A 22748-nucleotide genomic window follows, 5' to 3' on the forward strand; every position below is an offset into this window, starting at 1 on the left:
CTGTATGCTCTTCCACCTATTATACTCAGCAAAACTGGCACTTGTTTCTCATTGGCTGTTACATTTGCTTTAAAGTTCTGTACAATTTGCTCAGTATACAATATCCAGTTTCCTCTTGTGCAATTGAATGTGTCTGTCTGATGTAGCCACCCATTTCTGCTGCTTTTTTTCATGATTATTATCACACTGTTTATAAACCCCTGAATTTGCCTGCTTTTTGCCTTTTTTTAAAAACTCAACTGTCTTCTACTTTTGCAAAGAAAAAAATGTGCTGTGATTTTCTTTTTAACTTGAGTGTCTCTCTGCACTTCAACAGGTAGGTAGTTATCTTGGCTTTTCAAACTTCCTCATCGGGCACTGTTACATTTTGTAACTACATGTCTTGTAACTACAAAATGTAAAACTAATTGAAAACAAGACATGGAACCAAAAGGTGCATGTCTTAGTTTCGTTTCACATCCAGTGAGGCATGCACATATGATGTGCTGGCCTGATGACGTATACCATTCACGTACTTTTACATATAACCCACAATGAATTATTTAAATTGTCAAGAATGCTTAATCAAACTGTATATTTACAACTTTACTCAAATATTACAGAAATATTAAAAACACAGCAGTGAGGATCTCATGAGGATTCAGGAATAGATTATACATGAAGCACTTAATATGAAGATGCACAAGGAAGATGCTTCTTCCTTGTCTCTTACATGCTTGTGCTTCGACTTGAAGCCATAAATTATTATATGTCGACTTGATTTTATGTATAGTGTTAATCACAGTTATATCATTTTCCAAAACATACTCAGAATTCTTTCACTGACAATTTTTAGCTTAAATCTCAAGACTGCAGACATCAAACCTTCCTGGAATTTTGGACAATATCATTAGGACAAATAGAGAATAACGTGAAGAAACACTGTCTATCATTGGAAGGAAGTTGATAGTGTTACTCAGCAGGAACACTTTCTTTGTATCACATGCAGATTCAAGACCTACACTCATTGCAGAATGCTTAATGGCAATTAGAAGAACAATAAATGCTGGTCCTGCTGGCGAAGGTCACATTTTGTCTCAGAAACTCATCATTAAGCTCCAAGACTTGGACGCTGGTATTTCCTTGTGCAAATGGATCCTAGATTTCCTCATTGGCAGACCCCTATTAGTACAGATTGGTAACAACATCTCCTCCACACTCACCATCAGCATGAGTATAACACAAGGCTGTTTTTATCCCTCAGCCCAACTTGCTTTATACCTCTGATTATGTGATGAAGTAAAGGTCCAATGACATATTTAAGTTTGCTGATGACATCACTGTTGTTGGCCGAATCAGCATATCGGAGGGAGGTTGAAAATCTGGTTGAAAGGTGTCACAGCAACAACCTCTCACTCAACACCAGTAAACAAAGAGCTGATTATCGACTACAGGAGGAAAAAGCTGGAGGTCCATTAGCCATTCTTCATCAGGGGAACAGAGATGCAGAGGGTCAGTATCTTTTAATTGCTTGGTATTAACATATCAAGGATCTGTTCTGGGATCGGCAAATAAGTGCCTTCAAAAACTTCTGTTTTGTAGAAGTTTGCATAGATATGCCATGTCACAAACAACTTTGACAAACTTCTGCAGATCCGATCCTGACTGATTGCATCATAGTCTGGGATGGAACCACGAATGCCCAAAGACAACAAAGGCTGTGGAGAATGGTGGATACAGTGCTGTCCATCACAGGCAAAGCCCTCCCCACGATTGACTATATATACATGGAGTGCTGCCACAAGAAAGCAACCTCCATCGTCAAAGAACCCCCACCAACCAGACCATGTCCTTTTCTTACTCCATCACAAAGGAGGTACTGAAACCCTAGGTCATACACTAAGAAGTTCAGGAACAGTTATTACCCTACAGCCATCATGCTCCTGAACTGATGGAGATAACAAATAAACTCTTCTTGGGCTTCCAGCTGGGTACAGGTATCGAAACCAGTTATAATCTGTACTCCTACCTCACTGGAAGCCCATCATGTACGCTGGGAAAGCACTAGATCTTTGATGAAGATAATTTCATTCACCACTTCTCTGAACTGATTCTATAACCTACAGTCTCACATTCAAGAACCCTTCGTTGCTTGTGTTCTCAATATTTTTTTCATTTGCACAGTGATTGCAGTCTCTGTCTGTTTACATACTTATAGTTTTTGGTAGAATGAAATCGTATTTCTTTTTCCCTGTAAATACCTGCGAGGAAAAGAATCTCAAGGTAGTATATAGAACATACACATATTTTGATAATTGATTTACTTTACTATGAACTTTGAGAACAGGTAAGATATGCACTTATGATGTTCCTCTGAATTCTTCCAATGTAGACAATGCAAGGTAACAGCAGAAGGGTGGGACTTGTTAGGCTCAGGTACAAAGTTATTCAATGGGCTAGCATTTGCAGGGTTTTGTGAGAGTCAAACATTTATTTAGAGTATTCAAAGAGAAACAAGATATTTTGAAAAATCAAGGAATTGAGGGCATTTGGGAAATGACACAAAAATATGAGCCAGGTCTGCCATAAAAATATTGAAAGGAGGAGCAAGCCTGGCCTATTTCTGTGTGTACATTCTTCTGACATTCATATTTCTTAAATCGATCTTTCAAGAGAAAGTGTTCCTTAATTTCTCTTGTGAACTGCCTTGCTCTGATTTAATTCACAATCCATTGTGCTGCTCTCTTGTGCACAAAGCTTCTATCCTATGAAGTCCAGCATTGCCCATTTCATTGTCATAATGCCATTTCACCCATTCAGTCTTTTCTATGTAACTCTTCTTACATAATCTTTGGAATTAAGATTCGGTGTTATTTTTTGTTTTAGTGATGTTTCATGAGTAATTCGTTTTTATAAACGCAAAGTAAGTTTGGAAGCATGAAAACCCAGACGAAACCCAGAATGTCATGAGCCATTGGAAGCACATGTTGAGTTTATAACTACATGTTCATAGCAACTGTTAATTCTCCGAGCAGCACTTTGAAGTAAACAATTCCATGAAGTTAATTGTTTAGTTCATGCTCAAAGGTATATTAATTATATTTTTCTACCAGGGGAAATCGGGCAATAATCATCTTTCGTTTGGAACAGATTTGTAATTGTTAAATTAATTAGTTCTGTTAAAAATAAATAAATCAGTTCTGTTTACAAGCAAGCTACTGGAACTCTTTTTCATTTCTGAGCACTTGCCTGATAAATGAAATTTCAGCTCTCAGTTTTAACATTCGTTGAATGAAGATAAGCAGAATGCATTAATTGGTTGCTGTGGCTTTTTCTTCCTCATCACTGAAGGAAAATCAAATCATGAAGGAAATTTTAGTCCACATTTTTGTTGTCTTAAGTTGAGAAGCTGGCGGTAAGAAGCTGATAAAGGGATGGTCATGAACCCTGAGGGGTGAGGTCCAACGATTATGGAAGATGTAGAATATCCATGCCTTATGGATGGTATGTGTTATCGATCTGCACTTAACCCGAGGCCTCAGTTTAAAAGGAAGAGTGATGCTGAAGTCCATGGTGGTTTCAAATATGTTTGTCAGATTTACAGAACAACATTAACTAGAACAGTGATCCATCCAAGTTGTTTAAATAAAAATTAATCAGGCGCTCGTCAATTATGTTGTTACTGTAATTAATTAGCAAGGGATGATTTGTAAAGCCAGTGCTTGCCAGAAGAGATTTCCAGCAGTCCTTGGGCCGGATACATTTAAACACCAATTGCAACTCAAGTTTTGAGCTTCAGTCGTTAAGAAATTGCAGTCCCAACTTTCTGCTCAGATCTTTGCCTCTTATTGAAATGAAACTGGTCGGTTTTGTGAATATTTTCGATGGATGTTTGATAAACCCCGTTTGGGTATTTGTGCTGTATTCATAAATACTTACACAAGCAGAATCAAGCCGCTGCTTAATCCAAGATCTCGTGGACTGTACTTTCTGCCAATTCGCAATATTTGGGTAACAAGATCTACGTGGAAAAATAATAATAGTTAATCCTTTTTTTTACTTGCAATGTTAATTGCTAAAAATTTTCCACAAAATGGAGATAAATAAAACAAAGTGGGTTTAAAAGGAAATGTTTTCTTTACCTGAAATGCTGAGCTCTGCATTGTAATAACACCCTAAATCCCTCCGGGATGATCTCAAGGTGTATCTTTTGCTCATTTCATTGCCTTAACCAATGGGTTTAAAGTTGGTGTCCCAAGAACCCATAAAAGCTGGGGACTTGCTGGTGATTGAGTTTTTTTTACCCCTCATGTCCTGCAAATACTAACATGCATTCACAAAGCTACTTGCGTCTTGTGATGTGTTTTACCATTTTGGCAGTAGTTTCTGGGAAATCGACATGCAAATTAAAAGGAAAGTTTAATTTAAATAGTTTCAAAATGCCCGGAGATGTGATGATTGGAGGGATGTTTCCTATTCATTACAGAGTAGTATCCACAAATTCATCATCCAGTACGGCGCCACAATCTTCGGGATGTGAGGGGTAAGAATTATATTCTCAATTATAAAAAACTTGATTGTCATTTATGAAAAGCTCGGGCAATTCAATTATTATTTGACTATGTAATTTTAAGAGATTTTATTTTAAATAAAAAGAGAGTTAAGGAAATAAATTAGTTTCCATTTCCACAGAAAACCTAACAGTTGCTGACGGCTCCTCAGATTACTGTTTTAGCCAATATTTGGAAGCAAATGAAAACTATTCAGTTATATCCATTGCTTTATTTGATTTGGTGTCTCTTTGTCAGATTGTTTATGATTTCTGCTGCAAGATAGCTCAGCCTGCTTTCAGTACAGCAATAAAAGATCTTGAGGAGTGGCACTGATAGGGTTCCTACTCTCAGTTATTAGCTCAAGTGGATATTTGTCCCATCATTTACTAGGTACTGTTAAAATAAGCAATCCATGTGCAAACACAGACATAACTAATACAATATAAATAAAAAAAACTTGAATACTAATTATTTCAAAATTTTGGTAAAATATACAAAACCAAAACAACACATTTTTTTTATAAATATAAAATATTCTGCAGATGCTGGAAGTCTTGACCAACACACACAAAAATGCTGAAGCAACTCAGCAAGTCGGGCAGCAATAATGGAGGGGAACATACATTCAAGGTTTTGGGGTGAGACCCTCCTGGGCTGATCCAGTCCTGATGAAGGGTCTTGACCTGAAACACCAACTGTTTATTTCCCTTCATAGACACTGCCAGACCTGTTAAGTTCCTCCAGTATGTTGTATGTATTGTTCTGAATTTCCAGCATTTGCTGAATTCCTTGCATCCAAAGTTATAAAGCTTTGTTTGTTTTCTATTAATTCCTCCTATTTATTTATTAAGAGATAAATAATTTTGGAGATTTCTAGTAAATAGAGAAAAAAATCATCTATTTGGTGATTCCTGTAACTTCACTGCTCCCCTTCTGTGCCTGGGGGCCACGCTTAGCAAATCAGTAAGTGGCCAAATTGGTTTGCCAATCAGAAGGGTCCAACTTCCTGAGAACATCTCCAGCGAGCTTTGTCTGTTGTTGATGGACAAGCAGGAGCTGGTTGCAATGGTGGGTGCATTGTAAGACAAATCCCAGGTGGTTAAAGGAAAAATCTTTCTGTGCATGTCTGCATAAAACACTAGAGTCATTTCAATATCATCACTCAACATTTAGAGCATTGGCATTTAATCCTGGTCCCTAAGATAATTTAAATCCTTTGATTTATTACACACTGCACCTTGTCTCAGAATGATTGTATCGACTTGGAGAAGCTAGTGGTCGGCTTCGACAATGTCTTCGCACTAGTGATCAGCTTCGTCAGTGTCTTGCATTTCATTTCTCTCATCAGTAGTCGCAGACATGTACATGTTCCAAAGGATGGGGTTAGGCTGAGGTGGTTATAGTGTCATACTGCAAAGAAACATAACCTTCAGCCCACCAAGTCCATATCGATTATTAAGTATCTAACTATAACTAATGCTATTTACTTCCACTTGGGCCATAGCTTCTATGTGATACAAGCATTGCTCTGGATACTTCCTAAATGAGAATTCCTTCTTCCAGCACGGTCTCAGTCCATGCATTCTGAATTCCAAATAAAGTTCTTCCTTAGATCCCCTCCCGTTCTTTTAGCACTTGCCCTCCTGTTTTCGATAACTGCTATTTACAAAACTCTCAACCTTGTCTACAGCCCCTATAATTTTGAACTCATCTATCAGCTCACCCATTATCCTCCTGCACTCCAAGGAAACAAAACACAGTCTCTGGTCTCCATTTCAGGCAATATCCTAATAAACACCCTCTGCAACCTTTCCAGTACAATTGCATTCTTGATATTGTGTGACGACGAGGACTGGATACGATGTTGATTTGTGGCTTAACCATTGTGCTATAAAATTCCATCACAACTCAGCCTACCCACCATCAATGTGAAGAATGTAATGCTCACCTAAACACTAGGGCAATTTACAGTAGCCACCTGACCTGCCAACATTTACGTTTTTGGAATGTGGGAGGAAGCTGAAGCACCTGGAGAAAATCCATGTGGTCATAGGGAGAAGGGGTAACTCCACACAGGCAACACAGGCCGAAGTCAGGGTTGAATCTCATGATGCAGCAACTCTACCTGCACCACTATGCTGTCCACATCCTTGGATTTGCCTACCAAAGTCTCTCTGTTCCTTAGTACTCCTGAGGCCCTACCATTCATTATGTAGGTCCACCTGGCACTAATGAGGATTTATCAAGCATACACTTAAGACCTCCCTAAGTTCTTTGGCCCTACACTCAGTTTACTATTTTTGGTCCTTAATGGACCCTGTTTTTTCCTTGGTTACCTTTTTTGCTCTTAAGATATTTATAAAAGGTTTTAGTAGTATGAATCTGCAGGGATGAAGCAAACTAAGTTTTTGTGCCAGATAATGAACAAAACCCTGTTGCCTAATGACACGTGACTGCCCAGGTTGTTCCTCTGCTTTGGGAAATGCAAAACTGCAGATACCTCAGGCAGGGGTCCGTAATGATGCTGCTATTAAAAGGAGAATGATAGATAGAATTACAGAAGTGTTTCAGAATCAGGCCATCCAGTCAATAAGGTCCTTACTGAGTGTCAGCAACAGCAAGCTCATTCTTGATCTATTGCCCCACAGCAAGAGATATAAATTATTGTAATCTTTTTCTCCTTCAACTGTCTATCCATTTCTTTATTTTAAGCCAATGATTATGGCTGCTTCTGTTATTCTTTCAGATAGTAAATTCTAAATCAAAACTGCTTTGTGAAGTTATTTTCCCTTATTTTATTTTTCTGAAGGAATGTTAATGCTTTAAGTTTTCAATTTTATGTAACTACCTCCTTAAAATAGAGTAAACAAAAGCATTTCTCTTAGCCGAGGAATTAAAAACTGGAGTTACCGGAGGAATTAGAAAGCCAATAAAAAAAAACAAAGGGAAAAAAATCACCCAGAAGCCTTTAGTATTTGGGGAATGGGGTGGGGTGAGATGGATCACGAACTTACTGCCCTTAAAGACAGTATAGGAAGAAACCTTCGTTGTACTAAAACAGTGCTTGTATGTGCTGAGCCATTACCTACAGGCTACAGATCCAGAGCTGGAAGATAGGATTTGCTCTGGGTAGCTGATCTTTAAAAATCTTCCCAAAGCTTATTGTGTTTCAGCCCCTACCCCCACAAAAAAACATTTTTGAATTTCTTTCCATTGGCTACTCATATGTTTGTGAAACATCTTGAGACAATATTTTACTTCTTATAACAACACACACAAAAAAATGCTGGTGAACACTGCAGGCCAGACAGCATCTATAGGAAGAAGTACATTTGACGTTTTGGGCCGAGTCCTGACGAAGGGTCTTGTCCCGAAACGTTGACTGTACTTCTTCCTATAGATGCTGCCTGGCCTGCTGCGTTCACCAGCACTTTTTATGTGTGTTGCTTGAATTTCCAGCATCTGCAGATTTCCCAGTGTTTGTGATTTTACTTCTTATGTTCCTTTATCATTGGCAATTTCGATAGTCTTAATCTCTAAGTTTATTATGTAGCTTTGTAAAAGACGGAATTTTCTCATAATCTTCTTTAATTTCCTGACCAGATTCAATTTCAGAGCTTTCCGCTGGGCCAGAACAATGATCCATGCAATTAATGAGGTCAACCAGGATGATTCAATTCTGCCTGGTATCCAGCTGGGATACACAATCTATGACTCTTGTTTTACTATTTCCAAAGCTGTTGAGGGAACATTGACGTATCTGACTGGACAGGATGAAGCTGTCCCCAACTACCGGTGCGGCTCTGGAGCACCTTTAGCAGTACTGATCGGAGCTGGAGGATCAGCTCTGTCCATTGCAACTGCCAGAATCCTGGGCCTGTACTATTTTCCTCAGGTAACAAGATGTAAAATTCAATCAAGATATGATTCAATTTTGTTGCAGAACTTTATTAAAGTGTAGAAATTGGTTTTACAGTTATTCAATTAAGATGGCAGAGTAACCACAACACAGTTATTTAATTTAATAGGCATCCATTAGTCTCATGAGACCATAGATTTGTGCCTTGGAAGGTTTTCAGGGTGCAGGCCTGGGCAAGGTTGTATGGGAGACCAGCAGTTGCCCATGCTGTAAGCCTCCCCTCTCCACGCTACCGATGTTGTCCAAGGGAAGGGCATTAGGATCCATACAGCTTGGCACCGGTGTCGTCGCAGAGCAATGTGTGGTTAGGTGCTTTGCTCAAGGACACACACACTGCCTCAGCCAAGGCTCGAACTAGCAACCTTCAAATCACTAGATGAATGCCTTAACCACTTGGCCACGCGCCAACACTGCACAGTTATATTTGGCAATTAATTCGTATGATAAAGTTTTAACATGTAAGTTGTGAACTTTTACCATTGAGAGCATACTCACCAACTGCATCTCAGTGTGGTATGGCAATTGTCCCATATCATACCACAAAGCACTCCAGCGTGTGGTGAAAACTGCCCAGCGGATTATCAGCACCCAATTGCCCACCATTGAGAACATCTACCATAAACGCTGCCTGGGCAGGGCGAAAAGCATTATCAGGGATGCATCTCACCTAACCATGGACTTTCTACTCTCCTCCCATCCGGTAGGCGCTACAGGAGCCTCTGCTCCCGCACCAGCAGGCACAGGAAGAGCTTCTTCCCTGAGGCTGTGACCCTGCTGAACCTCACATCACAGCGCTAAGCAGTATTGCATCCATATTGTACTGTCTCAGTACTTTTATATTTGTGTGCTGTAGCACGTTTTTATTCGCAGTTATTTTGAAAATAACACTATTCTTTGCAATTCTGGTCAGATGCTAAATGCATTTCATTGGCTTTGTATCTGTACTCGGTACAATGACAATAAAGTTGAATCTAATCTAAATCTTACTGAAATAATTTGCTTTGAAAGGTTGAACACCTTACTGTAAGTAACCTATGCATAAGTTTAAATGTTAATTTTAAGCTTTCTTAAACTTACTAATTTTATGCAGATTGATCCATTATTATGTTTCGTCTAGTTCAGATAATTTTGTTTGAAATGCTTAAAGTTGGGCATTCTTGGCAAGAAGTTCTAATACACAATCAGTTCTATTACACATAAACTTAAGTTAGATGAGGTACAAATTAAGCTATCATATTCCTAGATGATCTGTGGAATAAAATATAAGTGAGCGGCAGTGATTCTGGTGCTTGGCCTCGTGCAGCCATTTTGAATTCATGTACCCATCATGCATAGTGGTATACTCACCTCAGCTGGTGTGTTACTCATCAATTCTTTTGGACGATGACCAAGAAATGTATGAGCACCTGTCCTTTAATATCTAAGTATAAATTTTTCAGCTGAAATTCAAATTTTAATTATACCTACTAGATAACAATGGCTTTATAACTACAGGTCGACCTTCACTAATCTGACTACCTGTAATCAGTTTCTTCGATAATCCGGCACTGATTATGTTTAACGTGATCCTTCTGTAATTCGGCATTTTCACTAATCCGGCACTCCTCAGGTCCCAGTGGTGCTGGATTAGTGAAGGTCGACCTGTACTACAAAACTTGTACAAATTCTTTGAGAAGATTTAAATTCAGGATTGTCTAAATGTAAGAATAACCAGTGAGATTCTTAAGCAGTAATTATGTGTTTTAATACAGTTAAAGGCATATCTCATTCAGCAAAGAATAACTTTTAAAATCTTGATATGTATTTGAGTTAAAAGAGCCATCAATAATTACATGGTGACATTCAACTCTACGAGGATTATTAGGTGTTCTCATATCACATAAAACTATTCATTTTGCAAAAGCAAGTAACATGTAAAAATGTTATTTGAAAATCTATTTGAACAAGTTGTCATTTGAAACCCATAATTCTAATATAATCATCCATTAGTAACATAGATGGTAGCACAATAGAGGTCACTGTTTCTTAGGAAACATTATAATTGCCTGGTTGTAGGTTCACTGTAGTCTTACAAAGATTAAAGATACTACTGAGGGCAGTGATTAGTTCTAATTGAACTTCATTCCTCTTTGCTGAATCAATCTGCATCATTTACTATTTCTTGATAATTCAAAAGGCATTTCACAATGAGATACTTAAGACAACTCAATACTGACCACCTAATGATAAGCTAACACATCTGGAGCTCACACTGATGTAAATATTTGTTTGATGCACTGGGGAACGTAATGGTTTGAAGATGGATATTTTCTGCAATGTAAAAATAGCATCAGAGTAATCAGTAAATATCTGTGAAATTTAATATATGAAACTCAAATTGGGTTTAGAAATTAATTAATACTTTTCTTTTAATAAAATATTACATTTCCATCTCAAAGGCCAAAATTTATTTACAACATTCATTTCTCATTTCATAAACAGATATTTTTGAATAAAATCTTGCTGATCATTTTCTGTCTTTACAACATTCCATTATGTAATAAACAAACAGCCTTGTTTGGCATCAACTATGTCATTAAACAGGATTATGGCAAGATGTAATATTGATAGTTTTATGTCCAGACAGTAACTACTGGCACATATGATCTGATGACAAAATGTTATCCTAAAACTGAGGTGATAAGTTCCATTGTTCACTAATGTGTATGGCAGTGTGTGACAACATGGAGGCTTGACTTGTCATTAAGGAATCTCCAAAGAGGCTGAAGTTAATGGGGTCAGTGAAGGTGCTACTCCAGCTGTTGAAACATCTAAATGACTAGAGTAGAAGTGATGTAAGTGGAAGCCTGGGAATATTAGCATAATTTGTATCTTTGACCCACAAAGATTTAAAGACAAAGCCAGTAAACAAATTAAAAAAGGTGAAACCCATAACTGTTTTCAAAGATTCAATGTACAATTATTATCAAAGTATGTATGGAGTATACCACCCCGAGACCCATCTTCTGGCAGGCAGCCACAAACATGGAACCCATCCAAAGAAAGCATCAAATATCCAACATGCAAATAAAAACAAATCACAAAAATAGCTTAAAAAAAACAAGCAAATAACACACAAAATATTAAAGATCAAACTGCAAAGTCCTTAAAACAGTCCGGGAATGTTCAGTCTAGTTCAGTTCAGTTCAATTCAACGCTGTAATATTCATTGAGTGCAGACCACAGAGCCATTTTGAGTCAAAATCATGCAAAATAGCAGTAATAAATGAGTCCGATCCACAAACTGTGTTGAGCAAACCTTGCCCAAGACCGATGCAGTTCATCTGACAGCAGTGAACAAGGAGGAGAGGGAGAAGCCACTCTGGTCAACACAGGCAGATGACAATGAACACCTACTTGATTTCCGCTCTCATCCTTATTGATTTTAATCTTGCTTGATGCTTTAATTGGCGAGGTCAGGGAGTAATGGAGCCGATCATGGTCTCACACTCTACCATTAGACCACGCACTCCGTTTTCAATCTCACTCTCAACAGCGCTGAGTTCCCTCAGAGACAGCAAAAGAGCCAGATCACTCAGGTGACCCCCAAAACACATTATTAAAACATAAATTATGGGCTCCAATACACACAAATTAGTAGTACAAATATAGTTAAAAGAAGAAGGAGAAGAGGAAGTTGTTTTGTGAACTATCTAAAAGGACATTGTCATTAGTTGCTAGCTCCGTCTTGCACTCACAATACTACACAGAGCTGCTGCTACTGAGAAGCTGTATATGTTTTAAAACCACCTCTTTGCTGATTCCTTTGCAGGTGGATTACTCAGCCTCTTGCTTAGTTTTGAGTGATAAATTTCAGTTTCCCTCCTTCATTCGAACTATACCAAGTGACGTTTTTCAGTCTACAGCCATGGCAAAACTTGTGATGCACTTTGGATGGACCTGGGTGGGCACAATAGCATCAGATGATGACTATGGGAAATATGGAATTAAACGTTTTAAAGAAGAAGTAGAGAAGGCAGGTGTATGCATTTCATTCTCTGAGACTATCCCCAAGGTTTACACACGAGAGAAAATAGTTCGGATTGTGGACAAGATTCAAGAATCAACTGCCAAAATCATTGCCGTCTTCTCTGCTGATATTGATCTGAGCTCATTGATCGAGGAAGTTATACAACGCAATATTTCTGGCAGAACATGGATAGCAAGTGAGGCTTGGATTAACTCTGCTTTGATTTCCAAACCAGAATATTCCTCTCTTTTGGGTGGAACCATTGGATTTGCAATTCCACGAGCTGATATCCGTGGTCTTTACAATCATCTAATTCAGCTAGATCCGGGAAATACTGGAGATAAGCTGGTAACTGAGTTTTGGGAGAGAGCCTTTGACTGCATGTGGCCTGAGAATGGTGTATCTCTTAGTAAGATGGTGAATCATGAACTGGAGAAGTATAAAGCAACAGATGTAGATGCTAGAATTCATAATATTCCTCCTATTTCTCAGCAGTTATGTACAGGAAAAGAGAATTTCAATGATATTGATAATACGTATTCTGATGTATCCCAGCTGAGGTTGACATACAGTGTGTATAAGTCTGTATACACAGTAGCACATGCTCTTCACAATATGTACACCTGTAAGACAGGTGAAGGTCCATTTGTAAGTGGATCATGTGCAAACATCAGAGACTTTCAACCATGGCAGGTATGTAATTGGTAGCTTGCATGCATAATTCTTCACTGAGTTGTTATTTTTTATTGTATTGGCTCCTAACTCCTATCAGTGTTCTTAACCTCCAGTGAGGCAACGATTCACACACCGTTGAAATATCTATACAAAGAAGGAATAATAATAGAAAGCGTCATCTTCAACCTCCTGAAAGTTGTACCAAACATTCTACTATCCTGAATAATCGCAGCGCTCAATCACAGCATTGTAATGGAAGATGACACACAAAAAGAAATTCTCTGAAGTGTGATCTTTGAAAACACCACCCAGTCCCTAATCTGCAAACATCTCCCCTTCCAAATTTTTATCCAATCATTGGTTGAAAGTTGTATTCAAACTTCTCCAGAAAATTTCAGCTAACACTTATCACAACAATTGACTTCATATATTTACTTTTCCATTTACTGGCTTTAGTAGCTTAGGACTCCTAAGTATCTATTAAAGAAACAGTTTCTCAAGGACCTAGGTGCCAGCTAATTATGAATAGTTTTACAGAATAAGAATAATGGACAAATGAAATAAAAGTGAAACTCAAGATCTTTACCAGTCTGGCAATAATATAGATATGAATGATTCACACCATTTTTACTGTTGCTTTCCTAAAATGTTACAGAAGTTAACATTAGTTTTGAACCTGTTGTAGTTGTACTGTGAATGGTCTTTCATTAATAAATGACTGACCACAGTTATTAGTTACAGATAAGCATGCCCTTTTGTGAATTGTTTGGACATCATCATTCAAGAATCAGGGAATACAGAAATCTAAGGAAAGTATATTGAAAAAGCTGATCACAGGGAATTAAAGGTCCAAGAACCTTGTGTATGTGACAATAGGAACTCAGCAGGCCAGGCAACGTCTATGGAGAAGAGTACAGTTGATGTTTCGGCCTCAAATGTCGACTGTACTCTTTTCCATAGATGCTGTCTGGCCTGCTGAGTCCCTCCAGTACTTTGTGTGTGTTGCCTGGATTTCCAGCATCTGCAGAATTTCTCCTGTTTGTATGTGACAGTAGTTCAGTATAGGACTGGTAGGTCTAATAGTGAGTTGTACATATGGTGCAGTGTAATCTGTTCTCCAGGTGAAAATAATGGATTTCTGCAGATTTACAGCTTTTCATAAATATGATATTTTTAAGAAATAAAGCATAGAACTTGCATGGATCTCAGAATGAAGCAGCTTAATGAAATACAGCTCAAGCTGAAAATGTCTCTGTCCTCTCCTCCACTCTCCCCATAGCTCTGCAAATTCTTTTCCATTCAGATACATGTTAATCTCCCGCTGAAATGTTGCAGTTGGATCTGTTTTCACTATTAATGTTAGTAGACACTAATGTCTGATGTAAGCTGAAAGATTTTCCATAGGTCACTTCTAGGGGTTTTTTTGCCAATGACCTCAAAATTCAAATTTCAAAGTAAATTTATCAAAGTACATACATGTCACTATATACAGCCCTGAGATTCAGTTTCTTGTGGGCATACACAGTAACTCCAAGAAAGACTTGGTACTTGATTATTGGCAAGACTTGCTTTCATGATTTTAAATAGCCTGATCAGGTCTGATTGCAACAGCTTTTATTCCAAGGAAAACAATCTCAGCTTCTTCTTTCTATGAACTTCATGTATATCGATACTGCATTGTTAAAAAATGTTAACCCTGTGAATTCTGCATCACACTTAATGAATCAGAATTTTACATGTTAGAGATTAAAAGGTATCATATTTGTACCAAGAGGAGCTAAATAATATCAGCATCATTGCTGAACTTTATCATCTTGTTTGAAAAGATTCAATCCTGACAACATGACAACCTATTAAGTTAGTAGGGGTGGCATGGTAGTGCAGTGGTTAGCACAACGCTTTACAGTACAGGCAATCCAGGTTCAATTCCCATTGCTGCCTGTAAGGAGTTTGTATGTTCTCCCTGTGGCAGTGTGGGTTTCCTCCGGGTGCTCCAGTTTCCTCCCACAGTCCGAAGATGTACCGGTTAGTAGACTAATTGGTCACAGTAAATTGCGCTGTGATTAGGCTAGGATTAAATTGTGGGATTGCTGGACGGTGCAGCTTGAAGGGACAGAAGGCCTACTTCGCACTGCATATCAATACATAATTTTTTTAGAAGTTTGAAATGAATTGGAAAAATGCTGAAGTGAACTGTCTTTTGCTGCCCAGTAACATTTTCTTACATCATTCTGCACAATATTACACTATAAGGCATAATCTTTGATAACCATATTAATCAAGAACCTGTCAACCTATGCTTAAAATATACCGATGACCTAGCTTCTATAGCTGTCTGTTTCAATGAATTCCATGGATTCATCACCCTCTGGCTAAAAAGTTCCTCCTCACCTCTCTTCTAAAGGGATGACTGTCTATTCTGAGACTGTGCCCCGTGCTTCCTAGACTCCCTGACTGTAGGAAACATCCTTTTCATGTCCATTCTATCTAGGATTTTCAATATTTAGTAGGCTTCAATGAGATTCCCCCTCATTCTTTTGAACTCCAGTGAGTGCAAGCCCAGAACCATCAAATGCTGATCATACATTAACCCTTTCATTCCCAGGATCATTCTTGTAAACTAATCTAAATGCTCTCCTATGCCATCACATCCTTTCTTAGGTATTTTGCCCAGTACTACTCCCAATCATCCAAATGTGGTGTTCTTTTGTTTTGTGATGTGCTTTGATTTGACACCGTTAAAGTTTATGCTCTTTAAAATATCAAAGGAGCTGCAGTTGAGATGTTGTTTGAGCAAAACATTAGGGAGTATTATGCAAACCAGCAGGCAAATCTACCAATTCCAATCAAATGCAATGTATTTCACCCAGAAAGCAACAAATTCCACAACTTATGCCAGTGATACTAGACCTCGTTATGATTCTGATAGGATGCTTTCTATGGTGCATCAATGCTAATTAATGAGGCTAAAAGGTGTACTGCCAAATTTCTTTAGCTTCTTGAGGAAGTAGAGGTGTTGGTAAGCTTTCTTGGCCATAGAATCTACTTATAACCATATAACAATTACAGCACGGAAACAGGCCATCTCGGCCCTTCTAGTCTGTGCCGAACTCTTACTCTCACCTAGTTCCACCGACCTGCACACAGCCCATAACCCTCCATTCCTTTCCTGTCCATATGTCTATCCAATTTAACTTTAAATGACAACATCGAACCTGCCTCAACCACTTCTGCTGGAAGCTCATTCCACACAGTTACCACTCTCTGAGTAAAGAAGTTCCCCCTCATGTCCTCATGTTACCCCTAAACTTTTGCCCTTTAACTCTCAACTCATGTCCTCTTGTTTGAATCTCCCCTACTCTCAACCGAAAAAGCCTATCCATGTCAACTACATCTATTCTGCTCATCATTTTAAATACCTCTATCAAGTCCCCCCTCAACCTCCTACGCTCCAAAGAATAAAGACCCAACTTGTTCAACCTTTCTCTGTAACTTAGGAGATGAAACCCAGGCAACATTTTAGTAAATCTCTTCTGTACTCTCTCAATTTTATTGACATCTTTCCTATAATTTGGTGACCAGAACTGCACACAATACTCCAAATTTAGCCTTACCAATGCCCTATACAATTTCAACATTACATCCCAACTCCTATACTCAATGCTCTGATTTATAAAGGCCAGCATACCAAAAGCTTTCTTCACCACCTTATCCACATGAGATTCCACCTTCAGGGAACTATGCACCATTATTCCCAGATCTCTCTGTTCTACTGCATTCTTCAATGCCCTACCATTTACCATGTATGTCCTATTTTGATTAGTCCTACCAAAATGTAGCACCTCACATTTATCAGCATTAAACTCCATCTGCATCTTTCAGCATACTCTTCTAAGTGGTCTAAATCTCTCTGCAAGCTTTGAAAAGATTGGACCAGGGCAGGCTGTTGGCTATTGCTAAAAAATTATTCACAAACAATTTCTGTTTCTTGTTAATTTTTCTTTGGATTTTTTTCCAGCTTATGTATTACCTGAAAAATGTCCGGTTTCGGAGCCTTCTAGGTGAAGAAATATATTTTGATGCAAATGGGGATATTGATGCAATGTATGATATTATAAACTGGCAGAGAACTTCTGATGGGTCCATCACTTATAAAGTAATAGGCAGTTACAATGGCACTGCTCCTTCTGGAGAAGAGATGACAATCCAAAACGACCCGATAATTTGGAATGATGATCAGACAACGGTATGTAAGTAATGAAGCATCTGCTTTATTGAAAACAATGTGAGGACATTTAAACTTTAATAGCCAATAGAGCTAAATCACTCTTTGGCTAACACAGCTTAAGTTTATATGCCAAACAAAAACGGTGAAATAAAGAAGAGCTCATTTAGATCGAGTCTTTCATAATCTGTTGACCACAGAAAAATTTTTAGGTGGCAAAGAACTTTTGACATGTTATCATTTTTGTAATGTAGTTAACATTTGGAAATTACCTTCCCCCGGGTCCAGTAGTTCAATAATGATCAGATTACCCGATTTTCAGTGATGTTTGTTCAACATAAATACAGGAAGTAAGTCCTTTGCTTTTCATCAAAACAGTACAAAAGAATTAATAAAAGCAGGGGTTCCCAACCTTTTTTTTAATGCCATTTATCGACCATTAACCGAGGGGTGCGTGGACCCCAGGCTGAGAACTCCCTCTCCACCCCCAGCTTGGAGTGAGAGATTGAACAAGTTTAATGACATCAGAAAACTGCCATTCCAGATAAGACTATGAACTGAGCTACAATATTATCAAGCAGTTGTACTTTAAGTTTAAGCAGACAGACATTATTTTACTGATATGAAGTACTCTGATCTATGAAATTGTATAAAGTGACAAAACAGAGGTAGATGTCCTGACTGTGGGTTTCGGCCCAAAACATTGTCATAGTCATAGTCATAGTCATAATCATAGTCATAATCATAATCATTGTCATATAGTCATAATCATAATCATAGTCGTAGTCATAATCATAGTCATAATCAATCATAGTCATAATCATAATCATAGTCAGTCATAATCATATAGTCATAGTCATAGTCAGTCATATAATCATAGTCATAGATAATATAGTCATAATCATAATCAGTCAGTCATAGTCATAGTCATTGTCATTGTCATTGTCATTGTCATAATCATAGTCATAGTCATAGTCATACTTTATTGATACCGGGGGAAACTGGTTTTCGTTACAGTTGCACCATAAATAATAAACAGTAATAAAACCATAAATAGTTAAATAGTAATAGGCTGGGCCTGGACTTATTTCCTGGCACAATTTACATATTTAATGTAAATTGTGCCAGGAAATAAGTCCAGGACCAGCCTATTGGCTCAGGGTGTCTGACCCTCCAAGGGAGGAGTTGTAAAGTTTGATGGCCACAGGCAGGAATGACTTCCTATGACGCTCTGTACTGCATCTCGGTGGAATGAGTCTCTGGCTGAATGTACTCCTGTGCCCACCCAGTACATTATGTAGTGGATGGGAGACATTGACCAAGATGGCATGCAACTTGGACAGCATCCTCTTTTCAGACACCACCGCGAGAGTCCAGTTCCATCCCCACAACATCACTGGCCTTACGAATGAGTTTGTTAATTCTGTTGGTGTCTGCTACCCTCAGCCTGCTGCAGCCTCAGCCTCATTAACTGTTTATTCCCGCCATAGACACTGCTGAGTTCCTCCACCATTTTGTGTGTTGCTCATGGTTTCCAGCATCTGCAGGAGCTCTTGTGCTTAAAAGTAGAGGCTGGAGTAGGTTTAAGTGTGTGTGTTACAAATTAATGTGTCTGACACAATACGCCACTCACTTACTGTAGTTTCTGGTAATCCACAGAAGCACTGACAAAAACTGATGATCCTTGGCAGTGCTTAGGGGAATGAATGATAGCATTCATTTTGCTGAGAATGCATTCTTTAATGATGCTAACCAGAAAATGAGCTGAAAAGAAAACTGCACATTCTCGGGTTCCTTGCTGGTGGAGGATCTATTGCAAGAAATTAGGTCAGACAAGGACACAGTGTTTCTCTAAGCGGGTGAAGGATCTTCACTTCTAGCAGACTCTGCTAAACTTTAGTGTGTAGTTTCTATTTATAATAACTTACAAATCACCTAATTTGATATTCAATATAATGTACAATTGAGGATATAGTGATAGTAGTAGAAGAGTTAATTAATGCAGTAGTACTTCATCTATCTTTTCAGAGGAGAGAAGGGAATTAGCAAGTGTCTGGAAGCAGTTTCAAATGATCATTGGCATGCCCATTTTGAAAGGCATCATTCTGGTGCCCTTCTGCTTCTATCGCATTTTCACACAGAATCAATTAGTTATATATTCTCTATTCTGCAAACGATTCTGCAAATTTTCATTTATTCGATTTTGCTGCACAGACGACATAGAAATGTGAAGTGCAGTGATCATCTCCCAATTCATAATGGTCATGGTCTTCTGAAAACAAAAGGCGGTCAGTCCTAGAATGGGAATTCACTGTTTATGTAATCACTGACTTTCTACTATGCTCTGCATTGTTATTTCAGTCACTTGCAATTTTCCTGTTGCCCATAAAAATGCTCACTTTACTTTGCTAGTATCTTTATTTGTTCAAGTTTCTTTCTGGAAAGTCGTGTTTACTTTGTATCAATGTTCTATTTGGCAGCCTCCATTTTCTGTGTGTAGTGTAAGCTGTCAGCCTGGTACCAGGAAAGGCATTCGACAAGGAGAGCCTGTTTGTTGCTTTGACTGCATTCTATGTGCCGAGGGTGAGATAACCAATGAAACAGGTTAGTTAAACAAATTTCTGTTTTGTTTACCAATTTATACAAAATATTTACTCAATTGTCTATCTACATGCAGTCACATAATTTGAGTAAAACATAAAAATTAACAATTAGAAATTGTGCAAATTAATGTATGCTCTAGATTTCTTTCTGTCACATGAAGAAGGTGGTTGGTATCCATCTTGATTGCCTATGTTTGAGATATTAAATAAGATATCACTCTTGCACGCTTCAGAGTTCCAAAGAACTAATGTACTAATAGTAATTCTATCATAAGTCTTATTGCCATCTTTTATCCTTTTAGCCTTTCTTGTCAGAGCTAAATAAATAACTAGGATAGATGATTAGAGGAGAGAAGATTAGAACTTGAATTTTACTAACTTGAAGTATGAAAGCAAATTGTAAGGCAAGAAAGTTGCAGTAGAAAATATGATAACCTAAGGTAAAATATATTTTAGTCAAACATTGTAAATTGAAAATGTATGATAGAACACAAAACAGATCCAAACAATAGCGTATTTCATTTGAGTGCTAGCGGTGTATCAGGGTTAAGGGAATTTGTGAATTTCTCTTTGGTTCCTAAATCCATAAATTAATTACCCTGAGTATTTGGTTAAGTGTATGAAATACATTGTGCAGATTAGAATTCTTTGTGATGATGTGGAATCTACTATTGATTGTTTAAGACTGATGAATTCATTTTTCTCCTAAGCTGCAGAGATTTTGAATAGGCACTGCAGCTCCTTGCAAGTAAATCCAAAGTATTTAATATTAATCTGACATTTTAAAATGAGTCCTGACCTGGGAGGGATAGCTTTCCTAAATTATTGAATAATCTTTGTTAATTTAGATCAAACTTGAGAGCACAACTAAATAAATTATGCGGCATATATGATCAAACATGTAAATGTACTTAGGAAAGGTTGTGTACATAGTATGAAATTACTAGTAGACAGTTTTAAATTAGTGTCTGTCAATTACATAACCTGATTTTGATATTCATTCAACAGATTCAAGGGAATGCATTCGATGTCCTGAAGACTACTGGTCCAATGAAAATAGAGATGAATGTGTGCATAAAGTGATTGAGTACCTTGGTTACAATGATCCCCTGGCAATAGCTTTAGTAGCATTATCCATATTTGGGGCTTGCATTGCTATAGCTATTGCTTTAGTTTACATAGTCCGCAGGGATACAGCGCTTGTCAAAGCTAATGATCATGAACTGAGCTTACTACTGTTATTTTCGCTAGCTATCTGCTTTCTTAGTGCAATTGCTTTTGTTGGTCTGCCAGTAACGTGGTCTTGTATGACTCGACAGGTTCTTCTGGCTATTAGCTTTGCCATTTGTCTTTCATGTATGTTATCGAAGGCTGTTAATTTGATGGTCAAAGCCAAAGCCGTCAAATTACAAAAGGCATCTGAGGGTGCAGAGAGAAAACAATTAGGCCCTTTTCAGCGGAAAATCATTGCGCTGGTTTTTATCTTATGCCAAGCTTGTCTTTGTACAGCTTGGCTACTAATTTTTCCTCCTTTCCCTGTCAAGAATACACTGTCTCAAAATATCAAAATAATTATGGAATGCAATGAAGGCTCTGTGGCGTTCCTGTGTTGTGTGTTGGGTTACGATGCATTGCTGGCTGGAATTTGCTTTATTTTTGCTTTCATTGCGCGCAAACTACCTGATAACTTTAATGAAGCTAAGTTCATGACCTTTGCCTTGCTTGTCTTTTTCATTGTTTGGATTTCTTTTGTCCCAGCCTACTTAAGCACTCGGGGGAAGTACATGGTGGCTGTTGAAATGTTTGCTATTTTGGCATCTAGTTTTGGTGTACTTGCTTGCCTTTTTGTTCCTAAATGCTATATTATCATACTAAAACCAGAAAGGAACACAGAGCAATTAGTTAATGGCATAACTGGTACAAATGATAAGAGCGCTCCATCAACTTCACAGTCATTGTCCACATCAGGAACAAGCACGGCCTGCTCAACTGTTACGCTCAATGGGTAAACTTGTGATAAACTTGTTTTTTTGATAGGATCTGCTGTGGTGTTAGACTGTTTTTGTTTGAGCATATATTTCTATGACTTTCAAGTATTTAAGAAAGTTATACATTATACACTGTGGCCACTTTCTTAGGTACAGGAATAAACCTGGTGTGGTTTTCTGCTGCTGTAGTCCATCCACTTCAATGTACTGTGCATTCAGAAATGTTTCTCTGCACACCGCTGTTGTAATGCGTGATTATTTGAGTTATTGTCACCTTTTTGTGACCTGGAACCAAACTGGCCATTTTCCTCTCCCTCTCACGTTAACAAGGAACTTTTGCCCACAGAACTACTGCTCATTGGATGTTCTTTTGCTTTTCGTACCATGCTCTGTAAACTCTAGAGACTGTTGTGCGTGAAAATCCCAGGAGATCAGCAGCTTCCGAGAGACTCAAACAACAAACATTTCACGGTCAAAGTCACTTAGTTGACATTTCTTCCCCCTTCTGATGTTTGACCTGAGCAACAACTGAACCTCTTGACCATATCTGCATGTTTTATGCATTGAACAGCTGACACATGATTGGCTGATAAGATATTTGCGTTAACTAGATGGTGTACAGGTGTACCTAATAAAGTAGCCGCTGAGTGTATATTCCACATATAAAATCCCAATGGCTTATATTTTAATAACGTTATTAATTCAGCATTTAACTCTTTTATCTAGTCAATTTGACGACTTCTGCAATATCATAAATACTTAAATGTTTGAGCTAGGTGAAGTTCATCTTAAGACTC

General features: G+C 38.1%; 1 protein-coding gene across 1 annotated transcript; it reads left to right on the plus strand.

The window, feature by feature from the left end:
* Positions 1–4376: 4376 nt before the first annotated feature.
* Positions 4377–21972, plus strand: LOC134345939 (vomeronasal type-2 receptor 1). The gene is made up of 6 exons (XM_063047289.1): positions 4377–4522; positions 8136–8427; positions 12263–13153; positions 17154–17381; positions 19841–19964; positions 20972–21972. The coding sequence occupies exons 1-6, from the start codon at positions 4419–4421 to the stop codon at positions 21970–21972; spliced, it is 2640 nt and encodes an 879-aa protein (XP_062903359.1). The 5' UTR covers positions 4377–4418.
* Positions 21973–22748: the final 776 nt, after the last annotated feature.

This window comes from Mobula hypostoma, chromosome 4, assembly GCF_963921235.1.
Source record: "Mobula hypostoma chromosome 4, sMobHyp1.1, whole genome shotgun sequence".
Lineage (NCBI taxonomy): Eukaryota > Metazoa > Chordata > Chondrichthyes > Myliobatiformes > Myliobatidae > Mobula > Mobula hypostoma.